The 25,897-nt window shown below is 36.2% G+C and overlaps 2 protein-coding genes across 4 annotated transcripts; both read right to left on the bottom strand.

Moving 5' to 3' along the window:
* Positions 1-1,934: 1,934 nt before the first annotated feature.
* LOC139860577 (putative F-box protein At1g49610) lies at positions 1,935-5,080 on the bottom strand. Of its 3 annotated transcripts, none has more exons than XM_071849325.1 (5): positions 4,745-5,080; positions 4,178-4,598; positions 3,890-4,006; positions 2,538-3,500; positions 1,935-2,422 (listed from the first exon to the last, which is right to left on the bottom strand). In XM_071849325.1, exons 1-5 carry the CDS (start codon positions 5,071-5,073, stop codon positions 2,267-2,269), a joined length of 1,986 nt encoding a protein of 661 aa, XP_071705426.1. In that variant the 5' UTR covers positions 5,074-5,080; the 3' UTR covers positions 1,935-2,266. The 3 variants fall into 3 exon arrangements, with proteins under 3 accessions (XP_071705426.1, XP_071705427.1, XP_071705428.1); XM_071849326.1 differs by having other exon boundaries at positions 4,178-4,451; XM_071849327.1 differs by having other exon boundaries at positions 4,178-4,451; positions 4,853-5,080.
* A 3,766-nt stretch (positions 5,081-8,846) lies between these two features.
* LOC139860184 (protein-tyrosine-phosphatase MKP1-like) lies at positions 8,847-11,312 on the bottom strand. The gene is made up of 2 exons (XM_071848956.1): positions 9,036-11,312; positions 8,847-8,939 (listed from the first exon to the last, which is right to left on the bottom strand). Exons 1-2 carry the CDS (start codon positions 11,019-11,021, stop codon positions 8,847-8,849), a joined length of 2,079 nt encoding a protein of 692 aa, XP_071705057.1. The 5' UTR covers positions 11,022-11,312.
* Positions 11,313-25,897: the final 14,585 nt, after the last annotated feature.

Raw genomic sequence — 25,897 nt, 5'->3', positions numbered from 1 at the left:
AACTAGGAAATTTTATATGTAGCGTTTAGGAACAGTAGTTCAGTTCCTAACTTCACTACGACTACATTAAGCGATTGATATATAATCTTTCATTTTCAAACCAAAGCATTATTGAAATTTCAAAACCTGCTTCGAAAATAGCTAGCATCTTCCTCGTCATGCGTTGGATGAAAATAGTAGAGGTGTCTTTTTCCTATTATATACGGAGTATGTGTTGGTGTAATTTTTCTTACTCGTCATCCATTTGCAGTCATTATTTGCACACCAGCACATCAACCCTAAACAAAAGTCCACAGAAAAAACTCTATTCTTGTGTAATTGTGTAGTGCCTCTGCTATACATCTATCTACATACAATAACATAACATCACATATATAAAATAGAAATGCGTAAACCCTCTTTCGTTACATTTAAGAATCGTTTTAAAATATCTGAAAATTAAAGACCACTTCCCCTTTATAATCCATCCAAACGTTACCAATATTTGCTACGGATTATATGTATTTTTAGGTTGGCTTGTTGATTCGACTTTTGATGCTTGTGTTGGGAGTGGCGAATCTAAGATGAAAATTCAATGGGACTTGTTTTTCAAAACTAGATATATTTTAAGGGTACTTTAGTGATTGTTTACCTATAAAGAATCATACATTTTTAAAATATACAAGATTTTATAGTTCAATTTAGTGGTGTTTGAAATTGCTAATAGTATAAGATGAGTTTTCCTCGTTGGGTGGCTACTATTATCCCCCCAAAAAAACAAAACGATTCCGCATGTTCATCAAAAATGAAAGAAACCAAAACAAACATTGTGAGGTCCTTCAACTCAATCAAAATTTAACTTCCGACATCTCACATTCCTTGCCGAATATGCTACAAAGCGTATTTCTAGTGCACTTCTCTAATCTTCCTACAAAGACCGCGCACAAAATCTGAAGAAGATGACACATTACGAACCGATGGTGAAGGTCCGTCACCATCAACCATTGGAGAACCTCTAGGAACAGACCCAAGCACATGAACCGAGTCATCCAAAGATCCAAGAAGATCGGTGAAGGATGGCTGGTGAGAGGTATCATGAAATGAAGAAAGTTAAGCTGGGCAGTTATGGAGTTCGTCGGAACATAGTCACTTGCTGCCGGAGAGGGTGAGGGTAGGGAGAACAGTGATAGGTTCAAATTTTGTTAGATTTGTGGGGGTGGGGGAAGGTTTGGGATAGAGGCGCACCTCCAGAACCGGGTCCAGGAAAACTGACCCGAGAAATCGAAACCGGTTATGGATGGAATTGGTTTTCAAAGAACCGGAACCAATTCTCAAGAACCGAACCACTTCTACACGTTCCTAACATTCAAAATTTACCGGTTTTTTCTGGTAAACCAGTTCCATAAAAACCGGTTTTGATAACATGAACTTTTAGATATAAAGCACTTAGAAATCACACGACTCTAAAAATTCACGTAAAACTTAATATTCATTGTGATAAACATTATCCATCAATGTGTTTGAAACTTTTTTTTTTTTTTGAACGGCAAGGTTTGCATATCATTTATTTCAACGACACTCATCATTTGCACACACACACACGTTTGGAGGAAACCCGAATCGCATTACAGATTTACAGGAACCCGATTCTTTAACCATCCCGAGGGGTAGGCGGACCGGGTTTGAATCCTGAATGGATCTGGGAGAAAAACCCCTGGGGTCAGTCTGGATATCCATATTTCGGGCAGATTAATTAATAGGATGGGCAGAGCGAGGCTCAAACCCATGACCTAACCCCCAACCCCAACACAAGGTGAAGGGGATGCCGTTGTAGCAATGTTTCGTTGACGTGTTTGAAACTTAATATTCATATAATAGGAAGTGAATTAATATTCAAGTTGAAGAATAGTAATATAGTGATCTTCATACATTTACATAACCATAAACTTACATTCTCATATCATGATTGGTTGTGACCATACAATTCCTTGAAATGAACGAGGGTAAAATCATACACACAACAATGTAAAACACATTAATACAAAACACAACTAATAATTTGAACCCAATGAAGTCACCAAAACCATTGATGACTTCACTAGTAATTTTACTCAATTTGTTTACTCTAGACACACAGAACCATAGACTGGATAGAGATTTAGGACCGTGATCTGATAACAAACAAAGGCAAGAGATTTAATACAATTTGCAAAAGCAGGATTTTTGCAGTTAAACAAGCATACATTTGTAACAAATTACTTGCAAGTAACAAATTCAAATTACTTCATCAAAGTTCCTTCCAATCTCCATTTGTACTTGAATCAAGATCACTATCATCATCATCACTAGACCAATCCGACCAATCAGCTATCCCATCCAGTGAATCAAGAATTTTCAAGTTACATGGGAATGCAAATCCTGTAGCTTTCAAATTGAAGAAAGCCTGCAAACAAAAAAAGACAATAAAGAAACATTGCGATGATTTTGTACAAGTTTGGGATACAAATAAAATAAAAAGATATATTATAGAAAAGCGTAAAACATGTTAGTAAATTTACCTTGAAGCAATCAATCCCAATTTTGAGCTCCTTGACGTGTTGAAGGCTGATTATAAATTCTTTAAGTATCCGTTCTTGTGCGATAATGGGAATATCATCATTGGAATAATCTAAATGAGCATTGACTAAAGAAGCCACATTTAGTAACACAAGCTTATCTAACAACAATTCGCCGCTAATTGTCAATGAAAGAATATTAGGGGCATTGATTTCAATAATATCAAAAACATTCTCTTCATCTTCAACATCCAGGTATCCTGAAAATATCAAATTCTTGATACTTTTTGAAGTAATATTTAACCGCATATAACCAGAACAATTTTCCAACTCCAAAGTTTCCAACATAGGACTCCCCGTTTGTATATTTTCAATCAAATCTTCGTTTATTATCCCACGTTGAATACACAAACTCTTAAGGTTTTCCCAGCAAATCGCACCCGTGTGAGTAAAGATACATCCTTTTAAAGTCAATTTTGTAATAGATGAATTAATGTAAAAAAACTCATCTGACACAAACTCAGCTTCCAAACGGTCATTAAAAAGTTCTAAATAAATCTCTTCAGCGTTTCGAGTAACAGCGTAACGAATACAATCCTTGACATGTAATTCAAATTGATTATTGTAACCACGACAACAATGCATTTCGAATTTATAGAGCTTCGTCTCACAACATTGAGTTAGGGTTTTGTTGACAGCTGGAAAAAAATCAGAGGCCAAAAAATCATTTCCAAAGTCACGTTGGAAAATGAGATTACGAGTGTATGTCCAAAGATGGATCCATCGTTTGGAGAGTGTGCTTGTTCTAATGGCGTATTTTGTCTCGGGTAAACGGGATAAAATTTCGATAAGTATGCCATCTGGTAATGCACTTATTCTATCTTCAACTTTTGTTTGATCTTTGAGTAAATTTACAGTTATCCGGCCAGCAAATGGGCCCGCATTCCTTTCCCTTATGTGAAAACACTACAACAAAACCCACATCAGTAATACATGTATAGTATCAAAATGGTAGCTTGAAGTTGGCATGCATTATCAACAAATATTTTGTTTGATTTTGTTTCTCTAATGCATACAAACTCTTAAATTTATGTATTCAAATACTTGCACTAGATTGTAAGCTTTTAATTTTAGAAATCATATTTGACACGTTAGTTATCTATGCAACAACTAAAAAAGGGACAAAAAAGGTCTACCGTAGTGCAGGTCAACCTAGCCTTTCACATTTCAACCTATACCCAAAATGACTGGAATCATCCTAACCCTTTTGACCAGTTACCCAACCCTAACTAAAACAATGTAAATGACATACAAATAACATATTTTGAAGGCTATTAACTAACTAATCTCATCACCTCTGAATCATCATCACTGTCAGGCCACCAAAGTAATGAATTAGCTACATTTGGTGAATCCAAAACCTTCACATTTGATGGAAAAGTGAAACCTTTATCTTCCAAACGGGAGAAAACCTATCAAGAAGAAAATGGCAATGCAAATGAACAAAAATGAGAACGTTGCAATGCCTCTGTGACCCACAAATACTTCTTTCCTTAGATACCTCAGTAATACAACCAACTTATTATAGAATAAATCGATAGTGTGACATAATTACTTAATAAAAATGAGAAGTAGTAATTTACTTTATTACATAAGCTCCCAATATTGAGTTCCTTGGCATGGAGAAGGCTGATAATTAGTCCAAACATCTCTTCATCGATTGTCTCCCATTTCTTACACTTGCTGAAATTTAGGTTAGCTTTGACTAAAGAAGACACGTTCACCAACAAAAGATTCCACACCAGTAAACAACCACCAATCGTTAGTGACAATATATACGGAGCATCAATTTCAAGGATATATGGACACTCGTCAGCTTGAAGATCACCATATCCAGTAATCACCAAATTCTTAACACTCTTAGAAGTAATATTTATCAGCTTAAAACCACTGCATTTTTCTAGCTCAAAAGTTTCCAATACAGGACAACCAGATAATATATTTTCAATAATATCTTCGTCTAACTCAGTTAACGAAAGACACAAACTCTCAAGTTTTTTCCAGCTAATGGCACCGGTAGGATGAAATACGCAGTTAAACAAATTAAGACAAGTAAAATGTGAATTGATGAAAAAAAAAACTCCTCTAACACATACTCAGAATCAATAAAAGTTAAATCAAGGTGTTTGACATTACAATTAACAGCGTACCGAATCCAATTGTTGACATGTGGTTTAAGCAGATTATTACACTTGCCGGAGAGATGGAATTTTGAGAGGTTCGATCGGCGACAGTTAACTAGGGTTTCGGCGACATACCCGGAGTGTGGTAAAGCACTAGGCCAGAAGGAATTGCTAGGGTTTTGATATTCCAAGATGAAATATTCAGTCCAAAGAGCACACCATCGTTTGGAGAGAGTGAATGTGGTAATGGCGGATTGAGTTAGGGTTTCGTCTGGTATATGAAACAGAATATCAAAGATTAAATTATCTGGTAACGCACTTAATCTATCTTCTCCTTCTTCTTCCTCCTCCATCATTTTGCAGAAATCTATCTGGTTGAGTAACTTCAATATCAATTCGTGAAAACACATGTATTGTTGAAAAAACAATTTATAACTTTAAAAAGTTATACTCATAGTCCCTGTGGTTTGATAAATACACGGTGCTAGTCCTAAACCTAACGACAGTTTAGTTATTCCGTTAAATAGTTACTTGTGCCCCAGTAATTTTGATTTAAGAAACTGTATTTTTTTAACTCATTCCCATAATCGTACAGAGTATCACAAACGTAGTTGTAGGAGTTTTGTTTGGTTCAACAGTACATAAACAAAGAGCAATATGGGCTATCGCGACGGCGAAGATCAGTGATGGAAGTGGAATTGTCAACTCCGATCAACATTACTTACTGGGTTTCGATGTTAATGTTGCCGGTACTGAATTCAAACATGATAATCGTAGATCTGAATCGAAACATTAACTTTATGAAATTGATTTTTATCCGCATATAGATTTGAAAACTAATAATCAAAAATCCAATCTGGCTGCTTGTGGGTATAATTCGCCAAATGACGGTGTTGTCCAGGTACAGAATAAGAGTACTTAAGCTAAGTTTCAAATTTCGTTACATGTACATGCTTTTGAAAGCCAGATATACACATTCACATGTGAGTGACAGATAGTTTATTTGTGAGTGCTGGTATGAAATATTTTGTCGTCATGTAGTCTATACTTCTATAGTATGCTGTTGCAATTTGAAAAGAATATTTGGAGAAACGGACCATAGTTAATGATAGATGTAAGTATAAAATCCTCCTTGGTAGCATATGGTTCTTATTGTAGAATATATGATTTGTAGCATACTAGCATATATGATGAAGATACCTTATCTATCTATATAGTCTAATAAACCTCTAAAATGATGACATCACCATTAAGCTAAATTACCCTTTACTTTTTATAATGACGATGTCATAATTATATATTAATTTAATTATAAAATAATACAAAATCTTTATAAAAAAGAATATTAATCTCTCATAAATTATAATTTTATTTTTCTAAAAAAATTTAAAAGGCATTTATTATTATTAATAATAATAATAATTATTATTATTAAAAATATAAATATAAATATTCAACTTTGAGCGAACTTTATGTTTGTAAAATCAACGGCAAGTTTCTTAGTCGGAATACGTGGTTCCACGGGGCAATAAGCTAAATGACTTTAACATTTACATTCACTTAATACCTAAAACATATCATTAAATTGTTTGGTTTAAACAAACCCGTGTTTCCACGGGTCATTTCACTAGTAAAGTTACAAACGGTATATGAGTTAGCAATATTATTTATGGTTGAGGTAATGAGCATTCCCTGCTACCTCGCAAGAGCAAATTGAATGTTGTTGTAGTTGAGGTTTCCATATTAAATTCTAAACGATTATGGAAAAGCAAAATCATTCAGATTTTAATTTAAAGGAAGTAGTTATGTTGCACATACTTATATATATATATATATATATATATATATATATATATATATATATATATATATATTATTTTTTTTTTTTTTTTTTTTTTGAAAGGCAAGCTTGCATCAGTCTGGACCGAAGCCTAGTCATCATTTGCACACACACACGCGCTTTCGGGCAGGAAACCCGAACCACACTCTGAGGATCCGTCCCTTTAACCATCCCGAGGGGCAGGCGGGCCGGATCTTAGTCCCGGAGCGGGTCGGTAAAACCTTCCCTTTGGGCCACCTTCAAGGAATATATTTCAATTCCTAGAGCGGGTGACGAGGCTCGAACCCGAGACCTCTAGCCCTGCGAGTACACAAGTGTAACCGCGGTACCATTGAAGCAATACTTCGTTAGTTACTTATATATATTATTGCTTTCACATTAATAGCAACATGCAATACAAAATCTATTAAGACATAAACGAAAGTTAAAAAAGATACGAGTCTGTTTGCTGTGTGTTTGTGCTGATTGCAGGTGTATTGTAATGATCTCAAATGATAGAGGTGTTGGGTCACTTATACATCGAGCAACAACTGATCTATTATTAATCCAGTATGATTATGATCATTAACCTAACAATCAATGATGCATCATATACACCTATCGATCACCCCTGCTTTAAATGAAGTGGAATTGACAGGTTATAAAAAGCCCTGATATCCTCCCCTGTTTGGGTAAATTTTGCCAAAAAATTGCTTGAAATCTTGAAAATTTTGTCACAGATACAATGTTGCTTTTATTTGTTTGGCGCGCAAATCATCCACTATTAACGATGATGACATCAATTTCGTACCAAGATCAAGATTATCGACTGATGATTTATTTCTGGATGTGTAAAGGGAGTGGGCCAATTTCGCATTCCCACTCCTGTTTCAGTTACGGGGTGTGTTAATTGGGTTAAGCTTTCGTCAATTGATTGTTTACTTCCGGTTTTCGACTCTGTTGATGAGCTTGATGATGATTCGGATCATGTAGTTTCTTTGCCCGCGGCAATTATTGAAGATGAAGATGTCGTTGGGTTTAATTCTGGATGTGTAAAGGGAGTGGTTGATCTTAACAATTCTAGGTCTGGATCATTTAATGTTATTGGGTCTGGACCTTCGATTTTCACTGTTGGGCCAAGTAAGGCTGTTGCTAATGAATTGATGGAAGGAGGGGTAAAGGGCCATAGTGATATTGGGTCTAGACCTTGAGTTCCCTCTGTTGGGATAAGTAAGGATGATGATATTGGATTAAAGGAAGGAGTGGTTATGGGACAGAGAGATTTTCGGTCCGTTGCTTCCAAATTCGACAATATCCAATGGGAAAAAACCTTTTATTCCTGATCTTTACGTGACTTTCAATGATGTTATAGACAATATGAAGGGCGTGCAAAAAGAGGTCGAGGCCTATTCTAGCAAATCTTCGCCCGAATCGGTTCAAGATCGAAAGCCGAGAAACGTAAGAAAAAATAAATCGTATCATGAAGAGGAGTTGGAGGGGTTTGGCGACTTTATTAAAGATGCTTGAGCGTCATGTGTCCCAGGCGATGGCGGTTCTCTTTTTCGTCTTGTTGAATATGAATCTTAATCTTCCATTAACCAGTTAGATTGGATTTCATTTTATTTCTTTTGTTCTTTTCGTTGTCATTTTATCTTCATTGTTAGTGTTGCCAGCATTTGTAGGTTTTTGTTTAGTTTTACTCTTAATGGGTCATGGGTCAAAATGGACCCATTTAACATGTGGATCACAAGTCACCAAAACAACCCATTGATGTGTCACCAGTTTTGAACAGCCCATTATGCTTTGTTACAGCAGTCCACTAATCATAAGGGGTCATGGGTCAAAACAGACCCATTTGAATATCCAACCGCCTCTCATCAGAGCATGATATCTCATTCAGTACAACATAAATTTGGACACATAATATACTGTTACGAAGCCCTCGTCACAAGCTTCGTAACCATATAAAAAAATGTCACTCATCAATGTATATATACATATTTAAGTTCAAAATTTAAGAAAATTGCACTTCTAACCCAATTTTTCCAACAGGAAGCTCCTGCTAACTTATAAAATGCAAAGTTTAGATAAATAATCTATTGGAATTGTTTTTGTTCCTGCAATATTATTGATAGATACATTGAACTCAGAAGAAACTAAAAATATACTTGGAGTTATACTTGTGATTATGCAAATTAAAAGGTAGAGTTTCTTCTATTAGTTTTAGAATAACTCAAACTGTACAAATTTCCACATAACGAAAAAAATTAGACGATTATACCCCTTTACTCCTTTAGCTATTTATCCGATTTATCCGTTCTGATCTTTCTCTTGTGTGTTTTGGAATGAGAAACAGTGAAGATGCATCCATAGTTGCTCTGGTTCCTCACCTTCTCTAACAATCTATTCATTAAATAGAAAAAATTAGTAACAAATTTGAGTAAACAATCAAGGTAAGAAAGTAGTAACATTTATAAAATTTGTGATTCGACATATTACCTGAACAATAGAGCTTGTTTTTAGACCTTTACTAAGAAGAAACTTATTACCAACCGTTTGCCACTTGATATTATCGTCCCCATCAATACCCAAGAAATCACGACCCACCCAAATATACAAAATATCCGCCCCGTAAGTTATATACACACATCTTGAATCAGGAATACCAGAACCACCCGTCTCGACCCTCTCCATAGTAGGCCACTGATAAAGAACAAAACTCCCATCACCAGGGTCATTTTGGTCATTATACACAAGTCGGATTTCGGCTTCATACATAGATTGTTGACCATTTTGACCATCGTCTTCTACTGTAGTTTCTTCTTCAACATCTTCCATAGAAAACGAGCAGGTCCTGATCAGATTCTTTGAAGGTGAAATCTCTACTGATTTAGTGTTAGGATTTAGGTTAAGACTGTGATCCGAGGCTTCTAAAACAGATGAATCAGACCAGTTTGATGATGAGGGTGAAAACGAGAACGAGTTCGAGTAATCAGACGTTGAAGGTGATATCGAAGTTGACGTCGGATCGTCAACAAGAAATGAACCGAATGATTTGGGTGACATGCATTCAGATTCATCGAATTTACTGTCTGAAACGGCAGAAAACGAAGAACAAGAATTTGGAGAATCACCTGGTTCGGGTCCGGATCCGGATCCGGGTTCCACTTTAGCTGACGTCATCAACTCCTTCATCACTCCAGTAGCAAACTTCCTTCTCAATCGTTCCCAACCGCTTCGTCTGGCTGGCAAACACAACTCAGAATCGTTTCCAGATATCGAAAAAGGTGGGACCACTCCACTATTTGCCGCCTCACTAAAAACCCCAAAATCTATATCATAGTCAACAACCCTCCTTTGACCAACGATACCTCGATATCCATTTACCCGATCTTGATCCTGGTTCTGATCGTTCACAATCGCATTCCAAAATTCAATCGGTTCATCACCTTCTTTAATAATCAAAGCCGGACCATTTGCTTTTTCATATCGAATAACCTGTGAAGCTGCTAATCTCGCGCTTTCATACATTAACGGGTCACAACTTTTCCCGATCCATGCGTAAATAGCAGACGGAACGCTAACTATAAACGCACCACGAGAATCAAGAGCTGATTCGTTAGGTCGAGCTAATAGTTTTGGTACTAAATGAAGCGGTGCATACGAAGAGTGAGGGGCAATTCGGTACATTCTCAAAATTGAACTCGGGCTAACGGGCACGGCATGGACCCGTTTCTGACACTGTAAAAGCTGGCTAGCGAAACCCAAATTCGGGTTAGTTACACCTCGCGTAGCTTTCACTTGTTGAAATGCGGTTTCAAAGCTTTGACCTTGTCTCCACATAAGGTACGCTATGACTAACGACGTTGACCGAGATACCCCTTGACAACAGTGCACAAAAACCCGCCCGTTTTGCTCCCGTACATCCTCAAAGTAGTCGAAAACATCATAAAGGATAGATGTAATATCTTCCGATGGGCTATCTTGAAGCCAAAGTGTTTTGTACACCAAATCATTCTTGAAATACTCGGGACACACGAAACCGACACAATTCAAAACATGTGTAATCCCATTTTCGCGAAGAACATTACGATTTTTTGCAACCGCATCGCTTCCTAAATACACGTGATCTATGATCCGCGAACATTCTTTATCGAAAAAAGCAAGTTTATCTTTCTTGAATTCAAATTCTCTAGGAGGTTTTCCTAAATTCTTATTCGAATTCAAAGGCAGGGCGGGCGGACGAGCCTTAACACCAGGTGTTGTGGCCGAAACGTTCGGCCACACACCCAGATCGTCCGAACCCGCCCTCGGCCACTCCTCCGCTTTCGGTCGGCTAACTGAAAGCGGCTGCAGAGGCGGCAAACAGGTCCGTGCCTTACCCGCCCAGGACACGGACCGAGTGTATATTTTCCTGTTATCTTTACTGCCAGGTGGCAGCAGCTCAGACCCTGCTAATTGTGAACCGTCTTCTTCACCTAACATCTTACTTTTTAGCTAAAGAGATGAAAAATTGATTACACCCATGTGAGGATGGTTCTAGGAAAGGGCAATAAACTTTTTATTATGAGATTTATAAGTAATAATAAATAGTTAGTATTAGTATTAACAATTAACAAATTTCACCTAAAACACTTGACTGTATGTGTTTGTTTGAAGAAGAATAAAGACTAAGTAAACGACTTAGCTATCATACAACAGGATTAAGTAAATAAAGTAAGAAAAAATCAGAAAAAGTGGGCTGAAATTGTTGAACCAAGACTTACATGATGAAAGAGAGATTTGTTACAGTTGATTGAATAAGGTAAGTTTTGAATGAAGATATTGAAGAAGGAAGTTAAGGTGGTGGCCAATTTTGACCAGGATATTTGAAAATGAAGAAATGGTCAAAGTGACACGTCATGTTAGAAATTCTGCTGCTATTTATAGATTAGGACTTTACTTGTATCTTTGTGAAATTTACTTGCATCTTTGTGAAATTTACCTTCTTGACACGTCATGTTACAAATTCTGCTGTTAATTTTCCATGAATTTTAAATCATGCTTAGAATTTAATTTAGACTCTAAGAGTCAGTCAAGTCGTCAATAAATCGACGATTGTTGTCGACTCAATAGAGCCATAGTACGTTTAATCTAGACGAACCTTGTTTCTTTTTTGTTTTTTAACGGATCACCCACGCGTTCATCTCTCACAGTTGAATAACTCACTCCATTGCAGCCTATGAGGAAATTCGGTTTAATCCGAGCGCATGGGCGGTAAAATCCCCTCCCTCACTGTCCCGCAACGTGATGTGCGAAAGACACCTTTGGGTGGAATTCAAGAGTAAATGGGCAACTTTGTGTACAATGTTACACCCCACGGGAGTCGAACTCCCGACCTCTCACTAAGAGAGGCAGATCACTACCACTTGAAATGCAACACAAGGTAGAACCTTGTTTCTTACTATTATTAAAAAAAATTAAACGCTCTTAGGAGTTGTTTATTTTATATTTTTTGAATTTGGCTCTGTTTCTATTTGGCTCTTATTCTGGAAGGGGTGTCTGATTACATGTCTCTTAAAAACAGACCAAATTTCAGATTAAGTGACAGATTAAGCGATAAGGAAACAACAATTTTAATTCATGAATTAATAGTTGTACAGAAATAGATCATTAAGTGAAAAGTAAACTGACTCTTACTATTTTATTAACGTCTATCTATATTAAGATTTATCTACCAACCTTGTTTCTTATTAAATTCACCGTCTCAATTTGATAGTTCTAGACCAAAAATTATACAGTTTAATGTCATCATCATATTGTATTTTATTTTCTTTACAGTTTTACCATTAATTTATTCTTCCATCCTGGAGAAGAATTCACAACTTTTGACAAAGTGAGGTTCATGCCATATACGGGTAAAGATTTGGTGAGTATCTAAAGGAAACATGAGATTTTTTGGTGTTTTTGACGATTTACACCTTTTGCCAAAATTAAATCATACGAATACAAATAAATATTCGTATCACTCAATATTAGCTAAATATAATATAGATGATATCATCACGATCTCTCTTTTCGTAATATATTTAAATACCAAACAGATACATATTATTTAGAAATGAAGAATATATGTTTGAAAACACACCGAACCAATACCAATGTAATATTTAATTAACATCAAATGAAGATGAAAATGAATATGATGAATGAACATGATTCTCATTGGTTGATATATGAACGGTTACATTGAAATGAGATGTGTATATATAAGGCATCAACTACATTATGTATGAGTTACAGATCTAACTGACTAAACAACTTAACTATATTATGTTACATGGTTTGTGATAGCTCTTGAGTTTGACCCTTTGACTAGAAGTTGCAGGTGAGAGTTGCTTAAGCAATGTAACATCACCAGCTGTGCTATTTGGAGTTGTAGTTGCTGCTGTGTTTATACTGTAACCCCCCTCCCCCCTTCCCCCCTTACAAGTTGGCCATGTGCATGGATCACAGATGCCCAGATTGGAAATACAATTGAAGTGGGAGGATTTTCTTAAGCCTTTGGTAAGGACATCTGCAAGTTGAGTTGGAGATGGTATGAAGGTAGTTTGGATATTTCCTTCTTTGATTTTGTCTCTTACAAAATACCATTCTATCTCTATGTGTTTTGTCCTTGCATGTTAGTTAGTGTTAGATGCTAATGCAATAGTAGATTCATTATCATAGAAGATTGGAACAGGTTTAGTGAGTGGTACTTGTAGATCATGTAAGAGACTTTGTGACTAAGTGATCTCACATGTGCAGTCTACTAAGGCTTTATACTCTGCTTCTGTGGAGGATCTTGAGACCACTTTTTGTTTCTTAGATTGCCAGGATATGAGGCAGGACTTTATGAAAATACAATAACCTGTTATAGACCTTCTTGAAGTAACGCAATTAGCCCTGTCACTTTCACAGAAGGCTTTCAGCTGTAGATTTGTTGTTGTTGGAAAATGTAAGCCTTGTCTAGAACATAGTTTGATGTATCTTAGGACTTTGTCAAGAGCTTGAAGATGACTGGTCCTTGGTTTTTGATTGTGTTGACTGAGAGTTTGCGCAGCAAATGAGAGGTATGGTCTCGTGATTGTTAGGTATTTGATATCGCTCCATTTACACATGATTTATCTCGCGATATTGTTGGTCCCTTGATTAACAACATGAGTATTGTAGGGGGGCGGTGAATACAATTCTTTAGTTTATCTTAACAGATTAAGCTAATTAGTATTCATGCAAGTAGATTAAATAAGAGTCAAAGGTAATTTTCAATGATTATTCGTTATTGATATAAATCACAAAGAATCACAACTATCCTTGGCGGAATGATAGTTGGTTGATACAGATTTACCTAGAGGTTATCTAACTCTATTGCACGTTTGGACTCTTAATAAATAAAACCCGCACCACTAGTTGCTACAATAGTGAATACATCAATTTATAGTAGCCCTATTAACCGTGTAAATATTCTATTGTCTACTGGTACATAGGATGTCTGTACTTGTGGGAACAACTGCATAAGAGAGCGTGCTCTCTTCTTTCCTCTTTGGTAGCTATTTGCAGGAACACCCCGATTCGGTTTGGCACCACTATTTGATTAAACAAATAGAATTTTGTGTTCTCTAGGCGTTAACAAAGAATAACACATGTCTTCACATGCGTTAAACTCCTGCATTCCCACGTGGTCTTGTAAGGTCACTTGTCAGCCGCCGACGCGTGTCCTTTTCTGTTCAACTTTGTCTTTGACTTCTGTTGAATAGTACAATTGATGTAGACCACTCAGGAAACCACTATGCTTATAATGAAGCATAGCTGTCTTGTGTAGTAAGCTGCTTTCCAGTCATGCTGGTTCTTCTATGCTGAGTCACTTGATATTCTTAAATAGCTGGGTACACATCCTGTGCTAATTGAAGAATACTGTCTACCTTGTGCTGGTAGACTAGACAGCAAACTAAACACTCGACACAACAATATTTGATGTCTATACATAAACAAACCTGTGCTGGCTGCACATTACATTTTAGTGCAAATAAATCTCCATTTTATCATAATTAAATCCTTAATTACTTTTGGGACTCAACAATCTCCCCCTATTTGATGATGACAAAACTTATGACATAAAAAGTAAAAACTAAAGCCAGCCATAAAGGACCTAATGAAAATAGGCAGTGAAAATTGTCCCTTTTTGGTTTATTTTTGGGATCTTTTGATGAGTTATCTATATCTTATAAATTGATATGATTTTTAAGATAAACTCATTTCACATTCATTACAACAAATATATACAACATTTACAAGGCAGTATAATGAATTATGAAATAACAAAAGATACAAATTTAGCCCAAGAAGACTATCTATCTTTATCTTTATCCTTCTCTTTTTCCTCATCAGATAGCTCTTCTTCTTTGACTTTCAAGGCTGCCCAGGCTTCAGGGAAGAGTTCAGGCAAGTCAGCAGGATCAAAAACTGGAATTTGAGGAGGTAGAATGATGGGATCTCTTCTGTGTGGGCCAGCACCAATAGATTTCTTTCTTTTAGGCTTCTGTGATAGAACTTCTTCTACTATCACTTTTGGTGCATTTCCATACTTAGCTGCTTTATCAAAGAGTTCTTGAAGTTCAGGTTTGAGTGTATCTTTGAGAGCACTTTTACCTTTATCAATGAAGTACTGCAGTATCTCCATCCATTCACTGAATTTAAAGGTTCTTAGATTCGTGTAATCTACCCTCTTATAGACATTATTGTCCCTGCTAACACTGAAGGACCTCTTTGTTCCTTTATGCACTTTAATGATCTTGCCAGTATTAGATCTTCTGGTCATCACATCAGGATACTTACTCCTAAAGAAATGGTCAGATAGCTCTTTTGTTCTTTTAGTTTCAATAGGAGCTTCAGTAGGTACCTTCTCAGCAGATTCCAGTTTATCAAATACCTTGTCCTGAGCTTTGACTAAGGCTTTTGCTAACTTGAGAGATGTAACCTCTTGTTTTCTGTCAGCAGCTAGTTTAGCTTCTTCTTCCCTAAGCCTCAGCCTTTCAGCATACTCAGCATCATCCGTTCTTTGCTGTTCAAGTTGAATACTTGTAATGTATTCATTCACTGTGATGTTCAGGGATTTTGTTGTTGCAATCAATTGCCTGCCTTCATCAGTTGTCAAGGCAATGCAATATTGCTCTAAGTCCATACCCAGCTGCAAAGACTCATAAAAGAGGGCTTTCTCCTCATCATTGTGGAGCCTTTGACCACTGTTGTATAAGTACATACCTATATCAATGTTGAACTCCATGGCATTAATGTAGAATTGCTGGTCAAGTGGATGATACAACAGTTCTGGTATTCCTGCTGCTCTTTGTTCTAGCAGCTCAGGAACAGTGATCTCAAGCCTATAAACCTCTCTTTCGTCTGGATTCATCTTTCTTAAGTCAGGCTTTCTTTTTGCAGCTGAGTCATCTTCCCAAGTAGTATGTTTATCATTTGGTTTTGGGGAAGATGGAGGATATACAAAAGGTGATTCTACTGTGTCAGAGGGACCCACTGGTTCAAAGTCATGATGTTCATCCAGTGTCCTATCAAAATAAGCAAGAGTCTGTGCAGGTATTGGTGATAGTATAAAGGTTGAAATGCCCCTACCCCAGACTGTAAAATTAGCAGCATCAGCAGAATCGATATCAGATTTAGCTCCCAGCTCATCCTCCTTTGCTGGGTCTTCAGCTCTTGTTACACTCAGCAGCACACTTCTGGCTGGGTCTTCAATCACAGCACTCCTTGCTGTGTCTTCAGTACCAGCTGACTGATTAGTATCAGCTGGTACAACTACCACAGTACCTTCACCAGCTGCCTCAAATAAGGGCTCTTTCCTTAGGAGCTGATTGTCCTTAGGTGTAGTGACCCGAACTTTTCCATGTTTATATATATATTAAATGAAATTGTTATTTACATGATTAAGTGTTTCCAACATGTTAAGCAATCAAACTTGTTAAGACTTGATTAATTGAAATAGGTTTCATATAGACAATTGACCACCCAAGTTGACCGGTGATTCACGAACGTTAAAACTTGTAAAAACTATACGATGACATATATATGGTTATATATATAGTTAACATGATTTTATTATAAGTATGTATCTCATTAGGTATTTTAACAATGAGTTATATACATAAAAATGAGACTATTAATTTAAGAAACTCGAAAACGATATATATAACGATTATCGTTATAACAATGTCTTACTAGGTAAATATGAATCATATTAAGATATTGATACACTTGGTTAATTATGTTAAATGATAAGTAAATATATTATTAAGTGTATTAACAATGAAATACATATGTAAAAATAAGACTACTAACTTAATGATTTCGAAACGAGACATATATGTAACGATTATCGTTGTAACGACATTTAACTGTATATATATCATACTAAGATATATTATATATCATAATATCATGATAATATAACAATTTAACATCTCATTTGTTATAATAAATAATGGGTTAACAACATTTAACAAGATCGTTAACCTAAAGGTTTCAAAACAACACTTACATGTAACGACTAACGATGACTTAACGACTCAGTTAAAATTTATATACATGTAGTGTTTTAATATGTATTCATACACTTTTGAAAGACTTCAAGACACTTATCAAAATACTTCTACTTAACAAAAATGCTTACAATTACATCCTCGTTCAGTTTCATCAACAATTCTACTCGTATGTACCCGTATTCGTACTCGTACAATACACAGCTTTTAGATGTATGTACTATTGGTATATACACTCTAATGATCAGCTCTTAGCAGCCCATGTGAGTCACCTAACACATGTGGGAACCATCATTTAGAAACTAGCATAAAATATCTCATAAAATTACAAAAATATGAGTAATCATTCATGACTTATTTACATGAAAACAAAATTACATATCCTTTATATCTAATCCATACATCAACGACCAAAAACACCTACAAACACTTTCATTCTTCAATTTTCTTCATCTAATTGATCTCTCTCAAGTTCTATCTTCAAGTTCTAAGTGTTCTTCATAAATTCCAAAAGTTCTAGTTTCATAAAATCAAGAATACTTCCAAGATTGCAAGTTTACTTCCAAGTTTTCTAAATCCATTCCAAGTAATCATCCAAGATCAAGAAACCTTTGTTACTTACAGTAGGTTATCTTTCTAATACAAGGTAATAATCATATTCAAACTTTAATTCAATTTCTATAACTATAACAATCTTATTTCGAGTGGAAATCTTACTTGAAATTGTTTTCGTGTCATGATTCTGCTTCAAGAACTTTCAAGCCATCCAAGGATCCTTTGAAGCTAGATCTATTTTTCTCATTTCCAATAGGTTTATCCAAGGAACTTGAGGTAGTAATGATGTTCATAACATCATTCGATTCATACATATAAAGCTATCTTATTCGAAGGTTTAAACTTGTAATCACTAGAACATAGTTTAGTTAATTCTAAACTTGTTCGCAAATAAAAGTTAATCCTTCTAACTTGACTTTTAAAATCAACTAAACACATGTTCTATATCTATATGATATGCTAACTTAATGATTTAAAACCTGGAAACACGAAAAACACCGTAAAACCAGATTTACGCCGTCGTAGTAACACCGCGGGCTGTTTTGGGTTAGTTAATTAAAAACTATGATAAACTTTAATTTAAAAGTTGTTATTCTGGGAAAATGATTTTTATTATGAACATGAAACTACATCCAAAAATTATGGTTAAACTCAAAGTGGAAGTATGTTTTCTAAAATGGTCATCTAGACGTCGTTCTTTCGACTGAAATGACTACCTTTACAAAAATGACTTGTAACTAAATTTTCCGACTATAAACCTATACTTTTTCTGTTTAGATTCATAAAATATAGTTCAATATGAAACCATATCAATTTGATTCACTCAAAACGGATTTAAAATGAAGAAGTTATGGGTAAAACAAGATTGGATAATTTTTCTCATTTTAGTTACGTGAAAATTGGTAACAAATCTATTCCAACCATAACTTAATCAACTTGTATTGTATATTATGTAATCTTGAGATACCATAGACACGTATACAATGTTTCGACCTATCATGTCGACACATCTATATATATTTCGGAACAACCATAGACACTCTATATGTGAATGTTGGAGTTAGCTATACAGGGTTGAGGTTGATTCCAAAATATATATAGTTTGAGTTGTGATCAATACTGAGATATGTATACACTGGGTCGTGGATTGATTCAAGATAATATTTATCGATTTATTTCTGTACATCGAACTGTGGACAACTAGTTGTAGGTTACTAACGAGGACAGCTGACTTAATAAACTTAAAACATCAAAATATATTAAAAGTGTTGTAAATATATTTTGAACATACTTTGATATATATGTATATATTGTTATAGGTTCGTGAATCAACCAGTGGCCAAGTCTTACTTCCCGACGAAGTAAAAATCTGTGAAAGTGAGTTATAGTCCCACTTTTAAAATCTAATATTTTTGGGATGAGAATACATGCAGGTTTTATAAATGATTTATAAAATAGACACAAGTACGTGAAACTACATTCTATGGTTGAATTATCGAAATTGAATATGCCCCTTTTTATTAAGTCTGGTAATCTAAGAATTAGGGAACATACACCCTAATTGACGAGAATCCTAAAGATAGATCTATTGGGCCCAATAAACCCCATCAAAAGTACCGGATGCTTTAGTACTTCGAAATTTATATCATATCCGAAGGGTGTCCCGGAATGATGGGGATATTCTTATATATATGCATCTTGTTAATGTCGGTTACCAGGTGTTCACCATATGAATGATTTTTATCTCTATGTATGGGATGTGTATTGAAATATGAAATCTTGTGGTCTATTGTTACGATTTGATATATATAGGTTAAACCTATAACTCACCAACATTTTTGTTGACATTTAAAGCATGTTTATTCTCAGGTGAATACTAAGAGCTTCCGCTGTTGCATACTAAAATAAGGACAAGATTTGGAGTCCATGTTTGTATGATATTGTGTAAAAACTGCATTCAAGAAACTGATTTCGATGTAACATATTTTTATTGTAAACCATTATGTAATGGTCCTGTGTAAACAGGATATTTTAGATTATCATTATTTGATAATCTACGTAAAGCTTTTTAAACCTTTATTTATGAAATAAAGGTTATGGTTTGTTTTAAAAATGAATGCAGTCTTTGAAAAACGTCTCATATAGAGGTCAAAACCTCGTAACGAAATCAATTAATATGGAACGTTTTTAATCAATAAGAACGGGACATTTCAGTTGGTATCCGAGCGTTGGTCTTAGAGAACCAGAATTTTGCATTAGTGTGTCTTATCGAGTTTGTTAGGATGCATTAGTGAGTCTGGACTTCGACCGTGTTTACTTGAAAAATGATTGCTTAACAAATTTTGTTGGAAACTATATATTTTTAACATGTGAATATTATGTGATATATTAATCTCTTAACGCGTTTGATATTATGTGATAGATGTCTATCTCTAGAACAAGTCCCATTGACTCACCTAATAATAATGAAGAGTCAAATGTAAATTGGAATGATTCATGGACTGATTCACAAGTTCCCGAAGAGGAACCGGAAGAAGAGTCGGAACCGGAAGAAGAATCAGAACCGGAAGAGGAGGAACCGGAGGAGGAAATAGAACCGGTGGGGGAAATAATAAAACGGTTAAGTAAAAGAAAATCCTCAACCAACCGACCAAGGTTAATTATGGTCAATGATGTTTCCGCCAAGGAAGCAAAATATTGGGAGGATTACCAATTCTTCGATGAATCGGATTCCTACGAGAATTCCGATGATGTTATAGAAATTACCCCAACTGAATTTAAAAAGGCAAAAGAAAATAATAAGGGAAAGGGCATAAAAATAGAGAAATCTAATTCCAATCCCGATGAACTTTATATGTATCGTCAACCCCCGAAGCCCTTAAGTTGTAACAATGACCCGGGAACCTCTAAACCACCAGGTTTTTCTAAACCAATGTGGAAAACGACGTCTCGTATTAGGGGAACATCATATATCCCTAGAAACTTGGCAAAACGAACCAAAACCGAAGAAGAAGAAATGAGCGAGTCGGAATAAGATAGTTGTATTCGTGTGGTGTAATATATGTAATATAGTGTGCTTATGCTTTATGATATATGTAAAAATTGCTTGTATTAATAAGTAAATTTTTTTTTATGAATCTAACTCTTGTCTATTTTACAGTTTAAAAACACAAAATGGATAGACAACCCAATATTTTAAGAGACCTACCCGGAGACATGATTGATGAAATCTTGTCTAGAGTCAGTCAGAATTCCTCGGCACAACTATTTAAGACGAAATCAGTTTGTAAGACATTCGAAGAACGTTCCAAGAATGTCTTGGTTTATAAGAGACTTTCGTTTGAAAGATGGGGGATATCACATTGGGAAACCCATAAGTTACGATGTGTTTACTTTGACGCATATATTGCGGGGAACCCAAATGCTATTTTACGCAACGGGTTAAGAAATTATTTTGACTTAATGTATCCGAATATAGGACTTCATGATTTAGAAAAAGCGGCTAACATGCAACATAAAGAAGCATGCTATGCTTACGGGTTAGTAATGTTCGCTTCTCACCAAAGTGAGAAAAAGAACATCGGGCTACAACTATTAAACAAAACGTTCCCACAAGTGACGGAGTCGGTAATTGGGGTAAGAAATGAGGTTTTTAGGTTATTACGAGACTGTTGGTCATTACGTAACCCTCGTCCCTTTGACGACGTTACAACACGCTGTCTTATCAACGGCCATAACGGTTATGTTCCACAAGACCAAGGATGGGAAGTAGTCCTAGTAAAACCAGAATGCATGACTTGTTTCTGGACGTATGAATTACGTGTCTTTATTGCCTTTGCTGAACGACTCGTGTACTAGCTAGAATTATCTTCACAACTATCTTGTATCAAAGTTATTGTGTGCTATATTTCATGCTTTATGTAAAATAAGCGGTATTGTAAGTTTGTAAATTATTGTATAAAAGTTTGAACGCGAAATATTATTATAATCAGTTTTTCATATAGAATTGTAGTAGTTGAATTGTATATTAGCTACTAAGTATTAACTTAACGGGTAGGTACTACCCGAATTTAAACTTATAAAACGCTAATATGAAGAAAAAGCTTTTATAAATGAGTTCATATTATGCTACGAAATACTATTAACTACTCTTAATATTCTGTATGATTAACTTGTTCCATTTGACTATTTTGAAGGAAATGGCACCGACTACTCGACACACCGTGAATATGAATGAAGAGGAATTCCGTACTTTTCTAGCTTCAAACATAGCCGCAGTACAGGTTGCGCTACATACCAACAATAACCTTGGATCTAGCAGTACAAGAAATCATGTAGGATGCACCTACAAAGAATTCACTGCCTGCAAACCATTGGAATTTGATGGAACCGAAGGACCGATCAGATTGAAACGGTGGACCGAGAAGGTCGAATCGGTGTTTGCCATAAGTAAGTGTACTGAAGATGACAAAGTGAAGTACGCTACGCATACCTTCATAGGTTCTGCGTTAACATGGTGGAATACCTATCTAGAGCAAGTGGGACAAGATGATGCGTACGCACTACCGTGGTCAGCATTCAAGAACTTGATGAACGAGAAGTACCGTCCCAGAACCGAGGTCAATAAGCTCAAGACAGAACTTAGAGGGTTACGAACCCAAGGATTTGATATTACCACGTACGAAAGACGATTCACAAAATTGTGCCTATTGTGTCCGGGAGCGTTCGAAGATGAGGAAGAGAAGATCGACGCGTTTGTGAAAGGATTACCGGAAAGAATCCAAGAAGATATAAGTTCACACGAGCCCGCCTCCATACAACAGGCATGTAGAATGGCTCACAAACTAGTGAACCAGATTGAGAAAAGAATTAAAGAACAAACATCTGAAGAGGCCAATGTGAAGCAAGTCAAAAGAAAGTGGGAGGAAAACGGTGATAAGAATCACCAATACAACAACAACAGCAATTACAATAATAATCGCAACAATTATCCCAAGAATTGCAACATCAATCGCAACTACAACAAACAGCCCAACAATAACAACAACAACAACAACAACTACTACTACAACAATCATCCCAACAACAATAACAACCGCAACAACAACAACAACAATCAGAAGCAGCTATGCCAAAGGTGTGAAAAGTATCACTCGGGGTTCTGCACCAAATTTTGCAACAAGTGTAAAAGAAATGGTCATAGCGCGGCGAAGTGTGAGGTCTACGGACCAGGGGTTAACAGAACGAAAGGAACAAATGGTGTCGAAATGAGTAATGGCGGAGCAAGTAGTGTCGGAGCAAGTTATGCCAATGTAGTTTGTTATAAATGTGAAAAACCGGGCCACATTATTAGAAATTGCCCGAACCAGGAGAACACGAATGGACAAGGTCGCGGAAGAGTTTTCAATATTAATGCGGCAGAGGCACAGGAAGACCCGGAGCTTGTTACGGGTACGTTTCTTATTGACAATAAATCTGCTTACATTTTATTTGATTCGGGTGCGGATAGAAGCTATATGAGTAGAGATTTTTGTGCTAAATTAAATTGTCCATTGACGCCTTTGGATAGTAAATTTTTACTCGAATTAGCAAACGGTAAATTAATTTCAGCAGATTATATATGCCAAAATCGAGAAATTAAACTGGGTAGCGAAATATTTAAGATTGATTTGATACCAGTAGAGTTAGGAAGTTTTGATGTAATAGTTGGCATGGACTGGCTGAAGGAGATGAAAGCAGAGATCGTATGTTACAAAAATGCAATTCGCATTGTACGAGAAGAAGGAGAACCCTTAATGGTGTACGGAGAAAAGGGCAACACGAAGCTACATCTTAATAGTAATTTGAAGGCACAAAAACTAATAAGAAAAGGTTGCTATGCTGTTCTAGCACACGTCGAGAAAGTACAAATTGAAGAAAAGAGCATCAATGATGTTCCCGTCGCAAAAGAATTTCCCGATGTATTTCTGAAAGAATTACCGGGACTACCTCCACATCGATCCGTTGAATTTCAAATAGATCTTATACCAGGAGCTGCACCAATAGCTCGTGCTCCTTATAGACTCGCACCCAGCGAGATGAAAGAACTGCAAAGCCAACTACAAGAACTATTAGAACGTGGTTTCATTCGACAAAGCACATCACCATGGGGAGCTCCTGTTTTGTTTGTCAAGAAGAAGGATGGTACATTTAGGTTGTGTATTGACTACAGAGAGTTGAACAAACTTACCATCAAAAACCGTTATCCACTGTCGAGAATTGATGACTTATTTGATCAACTACAAGGCTCGTCGGTTTATTCGAAGATCGATTTACGTTCTGGATATCATCAAATGCGAGTAAAGGAGGATGATATTCCAAAAACTGCTTTTAGGACGCGTTATGGTCATTACGAGTTTATGGTTATGCCGTTTGGATTGACTAACGCACCAGCTGTGTTCATGGACCTTATGAACCGAGTGTGTGGGCCATATCTTGACAAGTTTGTCATTGTTTTCATCGATGACATACTTATTTACTCAAAGAATGATCAAGAGCACGAAGAACATTTGAGAAAAGTGCTAGAAGTATTGAGGAAAGAAAAACTGTACGCTAAGTTTTCAAAGTGTGCATTTTGGTTGGAAGAAGTTCAATTCCTCGGTCACATAGTGAACAAAGAAGGTATCCAGGTGGACCCGGCAAAGATCGAAACCGTTGAAAAGTGGGAAACCCCAAAAACTCCGAAGCATATACGTCAATTTTTAGGATTGGCTGGTTACTACAGAAGATTCATCTAAGAATTCTCCAAAATAGCAAAACCCTTGACTGCATTAACGCATAAAGGGAAGAAATTTGAATGGAAGGATGAACAAGAGAAGGTGTTTCAATTATTAAAGAAAAAGCTAACTACGGCACCTATATTGTCATTGCCTGAAGGAAATAATGATTTTGTGATTTATTGTGACGCATCAAAGCAAGGTCTCGGTTGTGTATTAATGCAACGGACGAAGGTGATTTCTTATGCGTCTAGACAATTGAAGATTCACGAGCAAAATTATACGACGCATGATTTGGAATTAGGCGCAGTTGTTTTTGCATTAAAGACTTGGAGGCACTACTTATATGGGGTCAAAAGTATTATATATACCGACCACAAAAGTCTTCAACACATATTTAATCAGAAACAACTGAATATGAGGCAGCGTAGGTGGATTGAATTGTTGAATGATTACGACTTTGAGATTCGTTACCACCCGGGGAAGGCAAATGTGGTAGCCGACGCCTTGAGCAGAAAGGACAGAGAACCCATTCGAGTAAAATCTATGAATATAATGATTCACACTAACCTTACTACTCAAATAAACGAGGCACAACAAGGAGTTTTAAAAGAGAGAAATTTAAAGGATGAAATACCCAAAGGATCGGAGAAGCATCTTAATATTCGGGAAGACGGAACCCGGTATAGGGCTGAAAGAATTTGGGTACCAAAATTTGGAGATATGAGAGAAATGGTACTTAGAGAAGCTCATAAAACCAGATACTCAATACATCCTGGAACGGGGAAGATGTACAAGGATCTTAAGAAACATTTTTGGTGGCCAGGTATGAAAGCCGATATTGCTAAATATGTAGGAGAATGTTTGACATGTTCTAAGGTCAAAGCTGAACATCAGAAACCATCAGGTCTACTACAACAACCTGAAATCCCGGAATGGAAATGGGAAAATATTACCATGGATTTCATTACTAAATTACCAAGGACTGCAAGTAGTTATGATACTATTTGGGTAATAGTTGATCGTCTCACCAAGTCAGCACACTTCCTGCCAATAAGAGAAGATGACAAGATGGAGAAGTTAGCACGACTGTATTTGAAGGAAGTCGTCTCCAGACATAGAATACCAATCTCTATTATCTCTGATAGGGATGGCAGATTTATTTCAAGATTCTGGCAGACATTACAGCAAGCATTGGGAACTCGTGTAGACATGAGTACTGCCTATCATCCACAAACTGATGGGCAGAGTGAAAGAACGATACAAACGCTTGAAGACATGCTACGAGCTTGTGTTATTGATTTCGGAAACAGTTGGGATCGACATCTACCGTTAGCAGAATTTTCCTACAACAACAGTTACCATTCAAGCATTGAGATGGCGCCATTTGAAGCACTTTATGGTAGAAAGTGCAGGTCTTCGATTTGTTGGAGTGAAGTGGGGGATAGACAGATTACGGGTCCGGAGATAATACAATAAACTA

The sequence above is a fragment of the Rutidosis leptorrhynchoides genome, chromosome 7, assembly GCF_046630445.1.
Source record: "Rutidosis leptorrhynchoides isolate AG116_Rl617_1_P2 chromosome 7, CSIRO_AGI_Rlap_v1, whole genome shotgun sequence".
Classification (NCBI taxonomy): Eukaryota; Viridiplantae; Streptophyta; class Magnoliopsida; order Asterales; family Asteraceae; genus Rutidosis; species Rutidosis leptorrhynchoides.
Note: the sequence above shows the minus strand (reverse complement) of the source record. Positions and strands in the feature narration are given on the sequence as shown.

What these genes read in the sequence shown, in the direction of transcription:
- LOC139860577 (XM_071849325.1), bottom strand. Translation starts at nt 5,073, where the DNA reads ATGATGGAGGAGGAAGAAGAAGGAGAAGATAGATTAAGTGCGTTACCA. An exon ending in CATGTCAACAATTGGATTCG is followed by an intron (nt 4,599 to 4,744) that starts GTACGCTGTTAA and finishes CGGTGCCATTAG; the next exon opens with CTGGAAAAAACTTGAGAGTT. An exon ending in TTGGGATTGATTGCTTCAAG is followed by an intron (nt 2,423 to 2,537) that starts GTAAATTTACTA and finishes TTTTGTTTGCAG; the next exon opens with GCTTTCTTCAATTTGAAAGC.
- LOC139860184 (XM_071848956.1), bottom strand. Translation starts at nt 11,021, where the DNA reads ATGTTAGGTGAAGAAGACGGTTCACAATTAGCAGGGTCTGAGCTGCTG. An exon ending in AAACAAGCTCTATTGTTCAG is followed by an intron (nt 8,940 to 9,035) that starts GTAATATGTCGA and finishes TTTAATGAATAG; the next exon opens with ATTGTTAGAGAAGGTGAGGA.